Source organism: Oryx dammah, unplaced genomic scaffold, assembly GCF_014754425.2.
Source record: "Oryx dammah isolate SB20612 unplaced genomic scaffold, SCBI_Odam_1.1 HiC_scaffold_2, whole genome shotgun sequence".
Taxonomy (NCBI): Eukaryota; Metazoa; Chordata; class Mammalia; order Artiodactyla; family Bovidae; genus Oryx; species Oryx dammah.
Genome location: NW_024070186.1, coordinates 74,339,742 through 74,359,273, shown reverse-complemented (window position 1 = coordinate 74,359,273; position 19,532 = coordinate 74,339,742). Strand labels below are relative to the sequence as shown.

At 39.8% G+C, this 19,532-nt stretch overlaps 1 protein-coding gene across 3 annotated transcripts in view; it reads right to left on the bottom strand.

Moving 5' to 3' along the window:
* The window catches only part of VPS8 (VPS8 subunit of CORVET complex), a 300,505-nt gene extending 282,484 nt beyond the window's left edge, over positions 1-18,021 (bottom strand). For all 3 annotated transcript variants that reach the window (XM_040252398.1, XM_040252383.1, XM_040252391.1), the window contains exons 1-4: positions 17,947-18,021; positions 7,884-8,121; positions 7,022-7,090; positions 1,130-1,260 (exon numbers count right to left, since the gene is read on the bottom strand). In XM_040252398.1, the coding sequence (XP_040108332.1) occupies positions 1,130-1,260; positions 7,022-7,090; positions 7,884-8,036 (353 nt within the window). In that variant the 5' untranslated portion in view covers positions 8,037-8,121; positions 17,947-18,021. The remainder of the gene's footprint in view (positions 1-1,129; positions 1,261-7,021; positions 7,091-7,883; positions 8,122-17,946) is intronic.
* Positions 18,022-19,532: the final 1,511 nt, after the last annotated feature.

Below are 19,532 nucleotides of genomic sequence, written 5' to 3'. Positions count from 1 at the left end.
CATTCTATGGCATAAATAGTACCAATGTTTTCTTTGGTCAGTCTCCCAAGGCAAAAGAAATAAAAACAAAAATAAACAAATGGGACATAATCAAATGTACAAGCTTTTTGTACAGCAAAGGAAACCTTAAGCAAAATGAAAAGACAACCTACAGAATGGGAGAAAATATTGGCAAACGATAATTAAACAAGGGTTTAATTTCCAAAATATATAAACAGCTCATACAACTCACGAACAACAAGAAAAACCAATCGAAAAATGGACAGCAAACCTAAACAGATATTTCTCCAAAGATATATAGATAGCCAACAAACACATGAAAAGATGCCCAACATCACTAACTATTAGAGAAATGTAAACCAAAACCACAATGAGATACTACCTCACACCAGTCAGAATGGCCATCATTAAAAAGTCTACAAGTGTTGAAAACAGTATGAAGGTTCCTCAGAAAACTAAAAATAGAATTACCATATGATCCAGCAATCCCATTTTGGGGCATACAGCCAGACAAAACTATAATTCAAAAAGACACATGCACCCTTATGTTCATAGCAGCACTACTCACAAGACCCAAGACATGGAAACAATCTAAACGTCCACCGACAGATGAATGGATAAAGATGTGGTACCTACATTGGAAGACTACTCAGTCATTAAAAAAAATAATAATAAAATAACACCATTTGCAGTAACATGGATGCAATCAGAGATTATCATATCAGGTGAATTAAGTCAGAAAAAGAAAGACAAATACCAATATGATAAAACCTTTATGTGGCATCTAAAATATGGCACAAATGAATCTATCTGTGAAACAGAAAGAGACTCACAGACAAGAAACAGATTTGTGGTTGCCAAGTGGGTGGAAGGGTTGGGGAGGGATGGACTGGGAGTTTGTGGTTAGTAGAATTACATAAAGAATGGATAAACAATAAGGTCCTACGGTATAGCACAGGGAACTACATTCAATATCCTGGGATACTGGAAATATCCTAGGATAATGGAAAAGAATATGAAAAAGAATGTATGTATATGTATAACTTAGTCACTCCTGCTATACAGCAGAAATCAACACAACTCTGTATATCAACTATACTTCAACTTTAAAAAAAAAAAGAATACTTACTTTTTTAAGTTGGTCCTGTCACCACTATCTGAGCTTGCCACAGATGAAGTATCATAAGAGTGAGAATCAATAGTATCAATGTTTAACAATGTAGGATCTTCAAGAACAAAAGATTCATCTTCATCATCAGTCTAAATTAGAAGAACATGGATACATAAATTCAAAAGTCCAAATACTCTATAAGTCAAACAGGCATTAATAGGTTTCTCCAAATAAACATATGCTTACTCTGTTTTCCACCCCTTTTCCGTGCATTGCTATTGACCAGAGAAGCACAGTACAGAATTACATTTCAACTCGAGATATCTCTCCCTACTTTTTTCACTCCAAAAAATTATTTCTTGTAGCTGAAAGAAGTAGGAGCAGTTATGCAGATTATATTTTTAGTTGCCAAATATTTCTTCATATTCAAACTTGTCTAGGTGCTTTACTAGGTAACTAACAGCCAATGGCTGACTGAAGAAAATAAATACCACCTGACTATAAACAGTATGCCTTAATAAACATGACAAACAGAAGAAAGGCATTCTGGGTTGGCAACAGCATGTGCAAACACAGTGATTTCATAATATGGATTGTGCCGATGAAAAAGGAAGTAGTCTAAGATGAGAAGAGTATACAAGGAGGAGTTGGCGATGTGCCTAGAAACATACGCTGGGACCTACACTGTAAAAAGCTTTATGTTTCATTAAGCTAGGTGACAGGAGGCCCCACATTCACCACTGTATTCCTAGTGCCTAGTACAATGCCAGACATATAATCAGTACTCATTTACTTAATAAATTAATGTACTGCATACCGCAGGCAGCTGGAAGGCAAGATCTCTAAGAAATTGACACATGATGAGAATCATGTTTAAGAAGATAAATGGGGTAGAATGAAGATGAATGAGAGTAGAGGGGAAGACTGGGGCATGGAGACTAATAAGAACCAGGAAAAGGCTACTGCAATGTCAAGGAAATAGAGAAGAGTTCAGTCTAGGAATGCAGCCGAAGGGGTCAAGAGAAGGAATAAGGAGACGTTACTGAGGTAATTAAAGATTCCTGCTTACCACTTAAACAGTGTTTTGCAGGGGGGAGAGGGGGTTAAGTTTAAGATAGAAGTCAAAAAGATTCCAAGGATTCTAGCTAGAGCAACTAGGCAAAAGGTAATACTACTAATTGAGATAAGAAAGAACAGCAAATAAAGCAAAATAAGTCTAGCTTCAAACAAGCTGATTCTAGGCAGCAGACATTAGAGAAAAAAGTTCTGATCATACCTTCGGTTTCAGCTGGACTACCTCCTCCCTTATTTCTATCCACGTTCTTAAGACAGCAGTCCACACTCCACTTTCTTGACCCATTACTGGCTACTGAGTACTACTCTTGAAGTTACCAGTCAACTCTGCCAGCCTGTTTTCCTTTACCATGCTACTGCCCCATATGCATCAAGTAATACCACTGGCCAAGCCTCACTTCTAGAAATTTTCTCTTCCCTTAGTTTCCAATGCTTCTCTTATTTACTGTTCCTTCAACTTATGTGGCCTCTTCCATTAGTCATGTTCTCTACGTTCTCTTCAGCCCAATCTTTGAGTGATTTTATTCCCCAGGATTATATTCTTGGATCTTGGCTCTTGCTACTTCACACATTTTCTGTATGAACAAGCTAATCCACACCTATAGCTTCAAATACCATGTCATGCTCAGGACTCCAAAATCTGTATCTTTAGTACGAACATTTCTCTTGAGGTTTAGGCCACATTTCCAACTGTTTTTCAGATATCTCCACATACAAATGGAGTGCTAAGAACAGGATGAAGGTTTGCAAGGAGTACTGTGTTACTTGAGAGCTGTGCAAGAACGGAAGGACTGCCTTAGGGAAAGGGAGCAGAAACAACTCATAAATGAAACGCAGAACCAAGGTCTTATGCAAGAGAGTCAGCCAGACTCTTATTTGATTTTCTTAAGCAGCCCAGGGATATAATTAAAGAAAACAGATTAGCTAAATTAAGCCAGGGTTGAGGGCTTACGGGATTAAGTGGGGGGAAAAAAATGAGGAAGATAATTAAGGGTATCAGTGAGGCTGAATTTAAAATTACTAGCTTCACGGTGTGTGCTGTGCTTAGTCGCTCAGTTGTGTCCAACTCTTTGAGACCCCATGAACTGCAGCCTGCCAGGCTCCTCTGTCCATGGAGATTTTCCAGGCACGAATACTGGAGTGGGTTGCCATGCCCTCCTCTCCAGGGATCTTAGGAATCAAACCAGAGTATCTTGCATTGCAGGTGGATTCTTTACCAACTGAGCCACCATGGAAGCTACACGGTAGAGATATCAATTCTCACAAACTGATGTGTAGAATTGACACAATCCTATCAAATTTCACCTCGTGTGTGTAAACCAATAAAGTGATTCTAAAACTTACACAGAAATGCAAAAGACTAAGAATAAGCAAGGCAATCTTAAAGAACAACAAAGCTGGAAGATTTGAACCTACTGGATATCAAGACCTGTTATAAAGGTTCAAACAGACTGTGATATTGGGGCAAGTACAGAAAGACCAATGAAATCACACCCACCATATACGATCACCTGATTTAAAACAAAAAGTGACACCACAGAAAACGGTGCTCAGTAAGTGCTGCTGCCACATACCTCACACCATCACACACAAACATTTTACATGAATTGCGGATCTAATGTAAAAGGTAGAACAATAAAGATTTTAAAATAAGATGGCATCAACATAACCTTGAAATTTGCAAAATTTTCTTCAATAGGATGCAACAAAAAGCTAACAAAAATGGAAAAACTTAGTAAGCTGAACTACTGCTAAGAACGTCTGCTCATCCAAAAAAACCATTAACTGAGGGAAAAAGTAACCCACAGAATGGAAGAAGATATTTGCAATACATACATCTAACAAAAAGCTTAGATACATCACATATAAAGAACTCCTAAAAATACTTTAAAAATCAACTCAACAGAAAAAGGGCAAAACACATGAAAAAGCAATTCACAAAACAGATATCCAAAAAGCTACAACATATGTCAAGGAACACAATTTCATCAATCTTAAATTGAGATTAAAACTCTGACTTGATGCTACTACACACCTATTAGGTATGAATGGTTAAAGTGAAAAAGAGAAAAATTAAAACGTTGATGAAGATATGGTGTTTATATATATATATATATAAGGTTATATATATAACCATATCCATATATTGCTGCAGAAAGCATATACTATCACAACCACTTTGCGAAACCTGTAGCAGTATCTACCAAAGCTGACCATGCCCATACCTGACGATGCAGCGATTCTACTCTGAAGAACATACCCAGAAGAAATGTGTGCCTGGGTACACATGTGTGTAGGCACCTGAAGACATGAATAAGAGTATTTACAGCAGCACTTGTCAAAGTGGCCAGAAACTGCATATTATAAAACTTCCCATAAACAGTAGAATGAATAAAAAATGGTATGTATTTTATACAGCAAAGGGAATGGATGAATAACTACATGCAGGAAAATACAAATGAATCTAAAAACACAATATTAAGGGAAATAAGTCAGACGCACAAAAGCATATATTGTATAATTCCATTTTTATGAAGTTCAAAGCCAGCAAGCCAATCAATGCTGGTAGAAGTCAGGACAGTGATTATCCTAGGTTCGATACTAAAGGAGCACAAGAGGAGTTTCTGGGGTGCTAGCAATGTTTTTATTTCTTCAGATGGAATCCAGTTACACGAAGAATTCTGTTTGTGAAAATTCACCAGGCTATATACACTTATGACCTGTGCACTTTTTCTTATGTATGTGATATCTCCATTAAAAGTTCAAAAGAAATATCCGGCTGCATGAGCCAACAGCAGAACTGAAGTCAGGGCTACTCTCAAACACTGGGGACTAAACAGAATCAAGAGATTTGGTCCTAAGGAGCGCAAAGAGGAGGTTTAATGGAAGGAAGAGAATGTAGGGATGGGGGAGGATTATTATTAGAGAACGGAATTTCAAGGTTAAAAACCTCAGAAGTAGCACAGTTTCAAAGGATGCCAAGGCCCAGTAACATTATTTCATGATCTAAGTTCTGAGATTTAGCATGTCTCAGTAATCTCTAACTTTCTGTAAAATAGATGGCCACTTCTTCCCAGCATCTCTTCAGGTTTATTTATGAATTTTATAGGATATATGCACCCACATATCCTGGAGCAAGTGCTTATTTACACTTTCTACTTTTGTCCCTTTTCTTTCTTAAAATCACTCAATACTTCTTCCCTTTTTAGTCTTCATGTTCTACAATTTAAATTATTTTCACTTGTCCACCTGTTGAGCTCCCTGGTGGTGTGACAGCCAGCCCATTTCCAGTCCTATTTTTCTCTCAAAATCAGAGACAATCACACAGCACTTCATAATCGCAGTACGTAACACTGTGACCCAAATGCACAAGGCACCCAGATTAGTGAGGAAGATAACAGTATCATCTTCTCAGTTAACCGCTAGTGATTATTATACTTACTGATACTAGTAGGTAGGTAAATTCTGCAAAGATAGCTTTCCTTCATTATAAACTACAGCCTCATTCATAAGAGCATTACTTTGACATTATTGTACAAAGATGTAGAAACAGGGCTTTGTACACATCCTCTAAGACTATTTTTAGTTCTCACTTTGTAATTGAAATAATTATGTGATTAACATCATGTTATGAAAACTGACAAATTAATCTCTTCATCTCTAAATGAAAGATTTCCTCTCTATTAGAAAGCAATAAATAAATATGACTTTAACAGGATAGTCTCTCATTGACTAAAGCCTTCTTGGTCAAAATTATAAATGCTCAAGTCTTCTTAACAGATCAAGCCTAACATTTAAAAATATATTCAAAGAAACAGCGATATCAAGCTGATATTTTAAAAGAATAAAAGATGTAATTCACAGAGAAAGTAGTTTGCATCCTATATAGTACTGCCTATAAACCTAAAAGTATAGATAAAGAAGTAATAAAGGGGCCAGAGCAAAAAAAAAGCAAACCAGGGCCCAACCCCACCTATGGGGCCAGTGGGCATTTCTGTTGAGGAATCTTTGCATCATCTTTTACAAAACGTAACTATGGATCTGAAACAGATTTTTTAAAATCTTTCTTAAATTAGAAGCTAAAACTTCCAATGGGAGTCTTAAGCAAGTTGTTAAAAGATCAAGAAGACTGAGTTGAAGAATTGTCAGCAGATGCAAGGTACAAAAAAGCTAGCACACTTCATCAACATGTACTTCCAAAGAGCTCCTTTATAGCCTTTATGATCTGCTAATTCAGAAAGTAACATCATTTCAGAGCTCTGAGAAACTTTTTAATTGAGATGGTATTCACAAGATAAACTATGGCGGCTTCATTTTCTTTATATAGAAGGGTGATGAAGTGCATTACAAGGCTGTGGATGCACTTTTGTATCTCCTGAGGTCAAGCTATTTGAATATCACTCGTAGAGATGACATTATCAAAACATAATACAAATCTCAAAAGTGTCATGAATTTAGTATTTCAACTCACTTAATAAAACATTTCTTTAGTCAGCCCAAGTATGAGGTATTATCCTGGGCACAGAGATGAACAAGACATGGCTTCTGCCCCTGAAAAGCTCACAATCTAGAACTTTCTGCAATAATGGAAATACTCTTGGTATCTATGCTGTCCACTACAATAGCCACTAGTCACATGTGACATGTAATTACTTGAAGTGTGCCTTGTACAACTGAGCAAATGGATTTTTAATTTTTCTTTACCTGTAATCAGTTTAAATTGCCACATGTGACTGTTGGCTTCCTTACTGGACAATGCAGATCTGGAAACATACACTATAACCCGGAAGTATTCAAATCAACATGATAAAACAGCGACTGTTAATATATACCTACTTCATTTAGTATGCTTTCCAGTGTTGGAGGAGTATCAACCTGAGGAATATCGAACTCCTTATCATCAATCTAAATAGAAAAAAGAAATTAATACTCACATAATAATGCTTTCCCTCTTATAATTGGGAGGGTGTTTTAACTGATTAGAACCATTACCCATTAGAAGACAAACAGACCACCAAACTCTTCTCATGGAAAGCCAACTCAATAATTCATGATATTAAGGGTTAGGTCAAAAAACTACAGAACTGTTTCCTTTTCTATCCACATATTCAGTTTATCAAGGACAAATATGCACTGATGACAACATCCTAACAATCCTTTCCAGAAAGCTTCTGTTGAAGGGCTTTGGCATCTGCTTTCTTAAACAAAACAGCATTTCTTACGACAAACCCTAAACTTCTAAGTCATAAGAGATATACAAAGGTCTGACACTGAATTTCCTAATTATTTCATAAATTATGGTGGTGGATGATTAGGTCAAACAACTTGTTATTAAATATTCATACTGTCACAAAAACCTACTGATATCAGATCAATGAGGAAAAAAAATCACTGCACAAGAATTCTAAGTCTACCACTAGCACTATGATAGAGATATCATTTAACATAGCTGCACTTCAATTTCTTCCCCTGTAAAAATGGAGTATCAGAGCATTGTGAAGCTCAAATGAGAAGATGTATTACAGTGTTTTATAACTATAATCAGCTATAGAAATGAAGAGTATTGTTTCATAAAACTGTATATAGATGCCTATTAATCTATGCAAAAATGATGAATTTAGAGTCTTTTGAATTATAAAATGCACTCTAAGCACCATTTTGGTTAAACATCATCACTTGACAAAAGCTGAATTTTTACCAGATCATTTCTGAACTCCAGTTCCTTGTCCAGATCTATGTAAGAGAATTTTGAAAGTGAAGCTTCTAGACTGAAAGACTTGTTCAGATCCTCATCAGTAGTCTTGGCACAGAAGCTTTGTTCCACATTTTCATGGTCTGGTTCATTTTCCATGTTTACTTTTAATAACTGTATTCAGTCAATCCAAGCAAGTTTTTGTTTTCTGGCCTCAGATCATGATGAACTGAATGATGATCTCCTTTCAAAAAAGAAAAAATATATTACTTAGATTTCCTCAAATGGACATACCAAACACTTATTGGGTCAGACTTTTGTGGAAACTGATTTCACTCAATCATCTGATTATAGACAAAGAGAAATCAAATCCTAGGGTTCAAGCTATGATATGGGGGGAGGGTTTTTATGGGAGCACAAAGGAGGACTATCTGACTTAGCAGTCTGAGAAATGGCCCACCATTCAAAGTCCTAAATCTGGTGACAGTGATGACATAGGATAAGCTCAACCAGTAGACCTGGTACCAACCAGATTTATGTACCTAAGAACAAGAGGGTAACTGGTGCCGAAATCTGCAGTTAACCCCTTCTTCACATTCCCAAACTTGAGCAGATCTCCAGTTCTCCGTGAAGATAAGCATATAGACCAGTTTCGTCATCAAAATCCAGACAGGGCCAGAGACCTCTAAGGGAAACTTCGTGTAGACACAGAGGGCCCAGAACAGGTGGCAAGTCACTTAACAGGACGCTAGCAAATCTAAAGGCTCAGCTCTATTAGGGGAGGCAACAATGACGCCAGTGTAAAATAACGCCACGGCTGACCAGAGATTTCTAGAAAGAAGGCTAGCTAAGGGAACGCAGACACAGTAAAGAAAAAGAAATGTATGCAAATTTTGTTTTCTCACAGCTCTAAATGATACACTATCATATCAAAAAGAAACATAATCTGCTTTACTTTAAAAAAAAAAGTGTCTAGAAAACAACTGTCTGCAAAATTTCTGAAAAACTAAAAATATACTCAGGAAAAAAATATATATAGTTTAACCATTAAATTTGCCCTTACATGTTTTTTGTTAATAATTAGGATACAAGTGACCAAACTTTAAAACATTTATCACTTAGCTCTGCCTGTATACAATAAAAAAAACAAAAATATGAAAACAGAAACAATGCTGCAGTAATGATAATAATAAAAACAAAGGTAATTTTGTTTTCTAGACTAGGTGTTTTCCAAGGTACCCCATGAGCACTAATTTTCAGTAGGAAGCTTTCTCAAATGATATACTACCCGCAGACGGCAGAAGGAATGGGCAACCCACTCCAGTGCTCTTGCCTAGGAAATCCCATGGACAGGGGAGCCTGGCGGGCTACAGTCTGTGGGGTCGCAAAGAGTCAGAGACGTGACTGAGCAACTAAGTGCTCATGTACCACCAAACTTCCCCACCAGACAAATTTCTCTTACTCTTTATTCCTTACTGAAGTGAAGGCAGAAAAAAAAAAGCTGACAACCACTGAGCCACTGAAAGAATTAATTTTCTTAAAGGGAGTTGAGAATTTGTTGTTGTTATTGTTCTTTTAAAAATAACATGCCCAAAACTCACTGACAATTTTATCTAGTTAGGCTCATTTTTCAGAGAAGGCAACGGCACCCCACTCCAGTACTCTTGCCTGGAAAATCCCATGGACAGAGGAGCCTGGTTGGCTGCAGTACATGGGGTCGCTAAGAGCGACTTTCCTTTCACTTTTCACTTTCATGCACTGGACAAGGAAATGGCAATCCACTCCAGTGTTCTTGCCTAGAGACTCCCAGGGACGGGGGAGCCTGGTGGGCTGCCATCTATGGGGTCGCACAGAGTCAGACACGACTGAAGCAACTTAGCAGCACGAGCAGGCTCATTTTTAAGTGCTGAACGTAAATTCCACTTCCTTCGATATTTCTTTTTATAATTTTTTTAAAATGAATATCTACTATGCGTAAGACATAGACTCATGAAGACTGATTTTCAAGAGCTGAAACCAATTTGTATAGCTAGTATATTTGTGTATTACCAAACAGATTAATTCCTTTCATGTGTCACAGAAGACAGACTCTGAGGTTCTGGCTACAAACACATGCTATCAACTACATTCCCAGAAGACATAACTGAAGGTACTCTGTGTCTGGCAACATTTGAAAGCATCTTTCCAATCTCGGGTACTAAATGTGCTTCTCCTTTTGCAATAAGCCAAAGGCAGGAGCAATATTAGCCTTTATGAGCCTTTCATCAAAGAAGACTGAATTGGCTCATGACAAATTACTTCTCAATAAAGTTCCCTCTTATTTGTACCACTTAGCAAAAATGATTTCAATTAGTCAAGGGATGCTTACAAATATGTACAAATATTCACAATCAGTGTTTCCTGAAGACAGTTAAGTTTTATTCTTATACATTGTTTAAGATAGTGGAAAAAACCACATAACAAAAACAAAAACTTTAAATGACTCTATAACCTAAAACGTTTCATTCTTCACATTTGTGTCCCCAAAATAACTCTGAAAGGAAAACAATTTTTTCCTGGCTCTTTTTATATCGTCTATCTGGAGTTAATAAGAGGTTCTCAAAACAGCTCAGCATCTGTGAACTCCAATACCAGGCCGAAGAAGTTTCAAGAAATCAAGCATTCTCTGAAAAAAGAATGTCACCCTGCCATGCCACCCTACTTCATTTCCAACCTTCACTTCACCGAGCTCCTGTTAGTGTAATATCGTGGCAAACTGGAAAGAATATAGACCAAAGAGTCAATTAAAATCGTATCTGAATCTGGACTTTACCAGTTCCTATCTATGACTGTGGTCAATCAGTCTACCCTTTCTGAGCTCCTCTATTTCTATATCTGTAAGATGAAATATTACGGCCATTTGTGCTGCTTGCCCAGAGCATCACCTCTTGTTCTGGGGAAAGCTCTCTCAAACTATTTGCTTACTGTGGAGGCTGTCCATAAAAAAGCCCCTAGTAACAAAGACTGCACAATACAGCCAGGGTCCTTCACCAAGATGCACCAAAATGCAACTGGTAAGGAAGAGCCACTTCTGCTGTTCGTCAAACAATGAATAATAAAGCTAAGCAATATTCCCCACCTCTACCCCATCCCATTCTGCAGAAAAGGAGGTCATTTATTCAATACATATCAACACCAACTATGCATCTGTCACTGTCTCTACCAACAAAATTTACTCTCTCGGTACAAATTTCATTCTTGCTCAAGAATGAAAGCAACCTATAACCAGAACCAGAGAAGAGGAGGAAAGAGTGTCCTGATATCATGCAGGCCCCAGGTTCCCATCTTTTATGTATGATGTTAGCTCTGGACATAGCTTTCCAGCATTTAGGCTACATAAGCCAACATAGTCCCCCAATTTTTCTTTTTTTCTGGTGGGGGGGAGGGGGAAGAGTCACAATTAAGACTCCCAACTCTCAGGAATACAATTACCTATTTTGCAGAGTTACTGTGAAGAACATATGATATAATGACTGTAAAGCATTTAGAATAATGTCTGAACACAGAACAAGTATTCAAGAAATTTAAAACTGCAAGACTTCCAAATTCTTTTAAAGACCCTGAAACAAGATCTGGTACTTTTGTAAAAGTCTAGCCAGTACTAAGTATACCCAAAGGTCACCTTACCAGAAGGCTATACTTCTTATAATAACAATAATAGCAAAGTTTCCTCATGAACTGAATCGACTTCTCTGGTGACTCAGACAGTAAAGAATTCACCTGCAATGCAGGAGACCTGGGTTCAATCCCTGGATGGGGAAGATCCCCTGAAGTAGGATGGGGAAGATCCCCTGAAGCAGGAAATACCCACTCCAGTATTCTTGCCTGGAGAATTCCATGGACAGAAGAACCTAGTGGGCTACAGTTCATGGGGTTGCAAAAGAGTTGGACGCAAGTGAGTGACTAAACACAAACAAGCAAAACATAAACTGAATGGTAGAGGTTAGCATCTTGAGTTGGGGAGACTACCCTGGACTATCCAGATGAGCCCAGTGCAACCAAAGAGTCTTTAAAAGTGTGAGAAAGGGGCAGAAGACAATGTCAGAGAAAGAGACGTGACAACAGAAGCAGGGTCAGAGAAGTGCTGTGCTGCAGGCTTTGAAGATGGAGGAAGGGTGCCAGGAGCCAAGGAATTTAGGCAGTCTCTTGAAACTGCAAGAGACAAAGAGATGGACTCTCTTCTAGAAGGACCTTGGCCCTGCCACAGCTTGATTTTGGCCTCGTAAGACCAATGCTGGACTGGTGCACTATAGAACTGCAAAATAATAAATATGTGGGTTTTTTAAGCCATGAAATTTGTGGTAATTTGTTACAGCAGAAATAGAAAATGAATACACTAGCAAACTTCAATTGTTTCTGGCCATATCACCATCATTCTGAAATACCTACCCCTCCCTTGTCACTTGGCATTGCCCAAACATTTATTAAGCAAACTCTTCCAAATGCAGACTACTGATGAAATGCCTAATACATGGTACTTGATATTACAACTAAACAGCATATTAAAAAGCAGAGATATTACTTTGTCAACACAGGTCTGTCTAGTCAAGGCTATGGTTTTTCCAGTAGTCATGTATGGATGTGAGAGTTGGACTATAAAGAAAGCTGAGCACTGAAGAATTGATGCTTTTGAACTGTGGTGTTAGAGAAGACTCTTGAGAGTCCCTTGGACTGCAAGGAGATCCAACCAGTCCATCCTAAAGGAGATCAGTCCTGGTTGTTCATTGGAAGGACTGATAGTGAAGCTGAAACTCCAATACTTTGGCCAACTGATGTGAAGAGCTGACTCATTTGTAAAGACCCTGATGCTGGGAAAGATTGAGGGCAGGAGGAGAAGGGGACAACAGAGGATGAGATGGCTGGATGGCATCACTGACTCAATGGACATGAGTTTGGGTAAACTCTGGGAGTTGGTGATGGACAGGGAGGCCTAGCGTGCTGAGGTTCATGGGATCACAAAGAGTCGGACGTGACTGAGCGACTGAACTGACTGACTGATATTACACACTTGATGCAGAACAAAGAAATGAACTATTAGTAATTTCCTCTTGAGATACAATTCTGTAACTAGTTTTCACCCAACCATCCCATAATCTAGGGTTTTTATAGTTCTCAAGGGGATGCCATGCCAGAGTGTACCTTCAAACTACACAACAGGTTACATGAATCACATTAATCTAACAGAGAAAGTATATCACAGAATCATGATTACCCAGTATGTTGTCCATTTCTGAGGGCTGATAAACTAATAATTTAACAGCTTCAACCAAAGATCGTCTGACATCCTGACAGCTCCCAAGACTACTCCCTCTTAATTATTCCTGACTAATGAATAAAGGAGGCCCAAGAAACACCTGGGGGGAAAAAAAAAGATGTGTACCATATAAACAGCAATGAACCCATTACGACACTGGCCAACTGAATAAGAACTCTAGAATGTGACCTATATTAAGCCAGGTTAAAGTGGAATTCTTCTACTAGTTTTTTTTGTTTTTTGTTTTTCCTTTTTTTTTAAAACTGCAGCAGACATTCCCAACTGTTCAAGTTTCAGGATCCTGTTTAATTTGCTGACATTCTTTTCCTCCCAAAAGTGTTATATGAGACACTTACCACATTACACTGAAATCAAATCAAGTTGGGTTTTTTCCTACTACACTATAGCCTTTGAAAGATACCACAAACTCATGACATGGAAACAACTTTATATGCCAACTTTGTTTCTGGTCTTTCCAATCCAAGTGTTTCTTTTCTATTTGTTTTGAGTTGTCTCTTTGTGACTTGTTTTGTGAAGAAAAATGTAACAGAGACTGAACTTCTGCGAGGTTTTCTATTATCTTACTCTGGTAAATGGGCTCATTTTTAACAGTTCCCCAATGCCTACAGGATAAAATTCAAACCATTCCAGGAAGAATAATAGTTCCTTTAACACTAACCTTATTATATGTATCCAGAGTCCCTCAAGAACAGCTTCCATTTTTCCTCTATGTCTGCTCACACTAGCTCACATCCCCTTCCTTTTCCTTCCATTTATCTAAATTCCCTCTTTCTGTCCTTCCTTCTGGGAACCTTCCCTCCCTAAGCATCCTCAGAATCCAGAATGAACGTCTTTAGAATGGCACCTTCTTTATATTGATTCATTAGTTAACTTACCATGTGACTGTCATCTTTTCTCCCCAACTATACAACACAAATGGGACCAAGTGTCTTTGCATACTCCACATCACTGGGTTCACTAAACACAGACATTCAATAAATATCTACCGGTCAACACAAGAATTAGAAGACAGGAATAACTCTTGTGTTGTGAATTAAATATATCAGTTTAATTACCTGTAATTGTCAAGCTTCAGAGGATACTACTTGACTCATAGCATATAGTCATAATAAGCCAAGTTATAATTGAGTTCCACTTTTATGCAATCAGGCCTGTCAACTACAGATGATCATATTCATCCTTCAGATATCAGCTAAACCTTTGCCTCCTCAAAAGTCTTTTTTTTTCCCTGCTCAACTAGACTAGGTTCCCAGTAAGTAGTTACCTGTAACACTGTTCTCCTTTTATTACACCTATCACATTTACAATCATTTTTTTCACTGTCTGAACCTCTATTTCCTTCCCTCAACTGGAATGTGGGTTCCAAGAAAGCAAAGATCCCATCTGCCCTTTTTCCATCACTGTATTCCCAGTGCCTAATTACACAGTAGCCTAATTACATCAATCCATGCATCTACTCGCCCTCCCCACAGAAATGCTGCATCACTGGCTTCTAGAGCCTAAAACAGCAGTTCTGGTCATTCAAAATAAAATACGGTCAGTCATTCTACTCCCCAAAAGCCCCCCACCTTGCAAGGTCCCCTCTCTGCAATTAAGTTTTTTTTCAATCTCTAACATTTTTTAAATGACCATTTTGCTCACGTATGACATGACACAAACTCCATAATTTCAAACATTTTGTGCTGTTTTACATTAACTCAACCTATAGGCCAAGATGAAAATAGTAAAAATTATCATACATTTGGGGCTTTCCAGGAGGCACTGCTAAGTCGCTTCAGTCGTGTCCAACTCTGTGCAACCCCAGTGACGGCAACCCACCAGGCTTCCCCATCCCTGGGATTCTCCAGGCAAGAACACTGGAGTGGGTTGCCATTTCCTTCTCCAGTGCACGAAAGTGAAAAGTGAATGTGAAGCTGCTCAGTCGTGTCCAACTCCCAGCAACCCCATGGACTGCAGCCTACCAGGCTCCTCTGTCCATGGGATTTTCCAGGCAAGAGTACTGGAGTGGGGTGCCATTACCCTCTCCACCAGGAGGCACTAGTGGTAAAGAATTCACCTACCAATGCAGGTGGGGTTAAGAGACACCTGAGTCGGGATCCTTGGGTCAGGAAGATCCCCTGGAGGAGGGCATAGCAACCCACTCCAGTATTTTTGCCTGGAGAATCCCTGGCAGGCTGCAGTCCATAAGGCTGCAAAGAGTTAGACATGACTATAATGACTAAGCATGCCCATCGTACATTCATTCAATTTACAGGAATTCAACCATGATCTTAGGCAAACAGAAAGGAAAAAAAAGAAATGTTTCTCATAGGGGCTGGACTCTGCATACCATTCCACTCAATAATTACAAACTTCTGAGTGAGTGTTGGGAAGGGATGGGTATCTACTGGCCTTTCATCAGTCTCACTCCTCACATGCATGCCTCACACACAATCCGTTTTACCTGTGCTCAAAGTAACACACAGCATGCTGTTCCAACGTGGAGCAAAACCTGCCTATGACCGACTTCCTAAGAGACCATATGCCATTACTCCTTCACTGGGTACTGTGGTGGTACTCAATTTTCAAGGTACTTATTCAAAAGTGAAAGTCGCTCAGTCATGCCTGACTATTTGCAACCCCATGGAAATTCTCCAGGCCAGAAGAGTGGAGTGAGTAGCCTTTCCCTTCTCCAGGGAATCTTCCCAACCCAGGGAACAAACCCAGGTCTCCCATATCACAGGCCGATTCTTTACCAGCTGAGCCACCAGGGAACCTTCTTCAAGGACCTAGGAAAAACTGGAAAAATAAGATTTCAGAAACTAGCAGTAAAGATATTACACCACCAGTCACAGGTGACGTGGAAATAAGTCACTTTAACCTTGAACTGCAACCAGACACTTACATGTAAGACAGAAAAAAAGGTCTGAAAGTGTTTTCTTTCTAATTTAATTATACTGGTGTAGCGCATAGAGCACAGGACTTGAAAATTTATACTCTGATCCACGTGATGGTAGTTTTAATCAAGGATGATGTTATTTGTAGCTAACTGGGCATCACACTTGAGGGTACTCATTTCACTTTACTCATGGACTTCAGAAACAGAGGTTTCAACCATGTAATTTTGGTAGTTCTGCCAATCAAATACCCTATCTTCTTAGCCAGAATAAGTACATGATACTCTTATATCCAATCTGGCCAACCAGTGCCCTTTCCTGAAATTTATAAATATTAGAGGTAGGAGTTCTCTCTTCTCTCTGCGGTGCTTAAGGTTGGATGAAGTAACAGAAAGGCTGTTACACAGAATGAAGATAATTCAAACATTAAGATCCATTTAAGAATAGAACAGTTTGTTCTTACAAATATGTACAAATGACACCTGAAGCTGTAGGTTAAGATGATATCTAAACTCTTGTGAAAACTATAAACATATCAAAAGTTAAATACACTTAAGTTCAACAGGCCTTACTTTTCATTAACATACATAACTACATTTGATATCACAGCGGTTGAAATGTCTATAAAAGGGTGGGAAAGAGCTGAAAAGTCACCAAGATGTCCGAGTATTCTGGAAGACAGAAAACACCCTTCTGCTGATACTAGTCCAGGTACAAAGGAAATGTATAAAGGATAAGCAACATACTGTTCCCTTGACCCCTGGAGAAAATTTTTTCACCTATGTCCCTTTGAGATAAGAAACCCAAAAGATCAACCAGAATTTTTTCTCGTTTATCTTTATTCTGCATTCTATGGAATACACCAGCTATTACCAGAGATTTCAATATCTACTCTTCTTAAGTTTAACCATGAGTAAACCCATATCTTACAGAAACACATGTAGAGTCTCCATCCCTATTTACATCAGATACCTGAAACCCCCGATTCCTAACTGATCTCCTAATAGCTGACATCTGGAGTAAGCTGGCACCACAAGTTAAGAACCACGTTTGGTTTGTTCTTTGGGGTGCCGGGAGTGTGGTAGTGGACACAGCCTTCCTGACCATTCTAGTATCAATCTAATATTAGCAGGGTATGAAGGAGGCATGCCTGTTTGGAGAAGGGTCCCCAGCAGTTACTGAAAACCGGTGGCATGGATCCTCTCTTACTGACACTAATTTATCCCACCTTCTCTCCTTTGAAACACACCCAAACATTTTAGGCAACTCTGCCCTTCCCGGCCACCACCACTCCCCCCGAGTACCACACTTGGAGAACTAACCAGGACACAGGAACGGCCTCAAACATTAGAGACCCACGTGTCCCCTGCTACCCTCACTCTAGGGCACACTTCGCAACCAGAGAGAAGTGGACCGAACCTCACAGGGTGTGCACAAACCCTAAGAGGTGGACACCCCGCCTAAGCCTCGGCTCCACACTAGAGAAGCACACTCATCCCAGGCCTCGAGGGATGGAAGAGACTACACCTGTGCCCTAGGCCCCAAAGGCAGGTTACACACCTGTTCCTTCTGGGGGAGTGACTACGGCCTCCAAGACTCACAATCTGGGTAAGCAAATGCCTCTGCACCTGAGCCTCTCATTCCATGAAACCAACAAGTGGAAACTAACCCAGTTCCAGGCCAAACACAGGGTACTCCCCTCTGCCCCAGAACAACCCCGCCCGGTCGGTGGGCCTTGGTCCAGTTAGCCTGTCTGAAGCCGCGCCGCTGTCGGAAAGGGGCAAGGCTCAGGGACCCGGCCCGCGTTCTCTTGCCGCCCCGCGTACAGCCCCCGACAGGCGTCCCCACCCTGTTGGGCCGCTCTCCGAAGATTCCTTACCTGAGCTCTCTGCCGCCCCAGCCTAGGATCCCCCCGCAACCCACGGACCACGTAACCCCACCCCCTGCTCTAGCCTCACGCACGCGCAGTATATACCCTTTGGCCACGCTTCCGCTTTCCTTATCTCTCCCGGGTCTCTCCTGGGCGGTCCGCCACGCTACGCCACGCCCCCATTTAAAGGGCCAGAGATACATTTAGGTTAAGGAATTTAAGGGGTAATTAGAAGGAAGTGGCGGAGAAGGCAATGGCACCCCACTCCAGTACTCTTGCCTGGAAAATCCCATGGGCGGAGGAGCCTGGTAGGCTGCAGTCCATGGGGTCGCTGAGCGACTTCACTTTCACTTTTCATTTTCACGCATTGGAGAAGGAAATGGGAACCCACTCCAGTGTTCTTACCTGGAGAATCCCAGGAACGGGGGAGCCTGGTGGGCTGCCGTCTATGGGGTCGCACAGAGTCGGACACGACTGAAGTGACTCAGCAGTAGAAGGAAATGGCAACCCACTCCAGTATTCTTGCCTGGAAAATCCCATGGACAGAGGAGCCTGGTAGGTTATAGTCCATGCGGTCGCAGAGTCGGACACGACTTAGGGACTTCACTTCAGTTTAACATATTTAGGAACTAGAGAGTGGAAACAGGAGGAGCGCAGATCAATAAATAATAGTCCTCGAGATGAGAAGAGAAACCCGCCTCCAGCCCTATTTAGTGAATTTATCTAGCATTTAAGAAAGTGAATCTATCTTCAGCCAGCCCAGAAAGGGTAATTGATTCCCAGGCTTTCAGAGTTTGCAACCAGCAAATTTTAATCTTTTTAAAGACGAGCATAGAATTACTAGTTTTTTTTATTTTGCCAAGTAAAGATAATTAGCACACACACACTAAAAGTCAACTATTATTTTCTAGTTTATCATCAACATTGCTCCATAAAAATACATCTTAACACCAAAAGTATAGGAGAGATAAGCTCTCAAATAAAGGAGATATCTTTAAAATGAATAAAAGCATATATTTATTTCTTGTATTACTTCTCAAGAAAGATAAACACTTTCAGGACAGACTGATTTTTAGAGCCATCACTGTAGATAACAGTGACCCCAGGATCTTATGCCTGCAAGGGCCTACGGTCAAGAAAATAGAAGGAGGGAAATTACCAAAAAATGTTCCTGGGAGGAGATACAGAAAATATTCAGTTGGGAAGACACTTATTGAGCATCAACCAGGTTCACTATGCTTCTGGGTCTTTAAAGGACTCAAAGGTGGGTAAGACACCACCCTGCCCTCCAGGTACTCTTAAGAACTCAGGGTACAAAGTTACAGTACAAGGCAAGCCGTTTTTGAGTGCTATGAGAAACAAGCCTTTGGCTGTGTGGATCACAACAAACTTTGGAAAATTCTTCAAGAGATGGGAATACAAGACCACCTTACCTGCCTCCTGAGAAATCTGTATGCAGGTCAAGAAGCAACAGTTAGAGCTGGACATGAAACAATAGACTGGTTCCAAATAGGGAAAGGAGTATGTCAAGGTTATGTATTGTCACCCTGCGTATTTAACTTATATGCAGAGTACATCATGCAAAATGCCAGGCT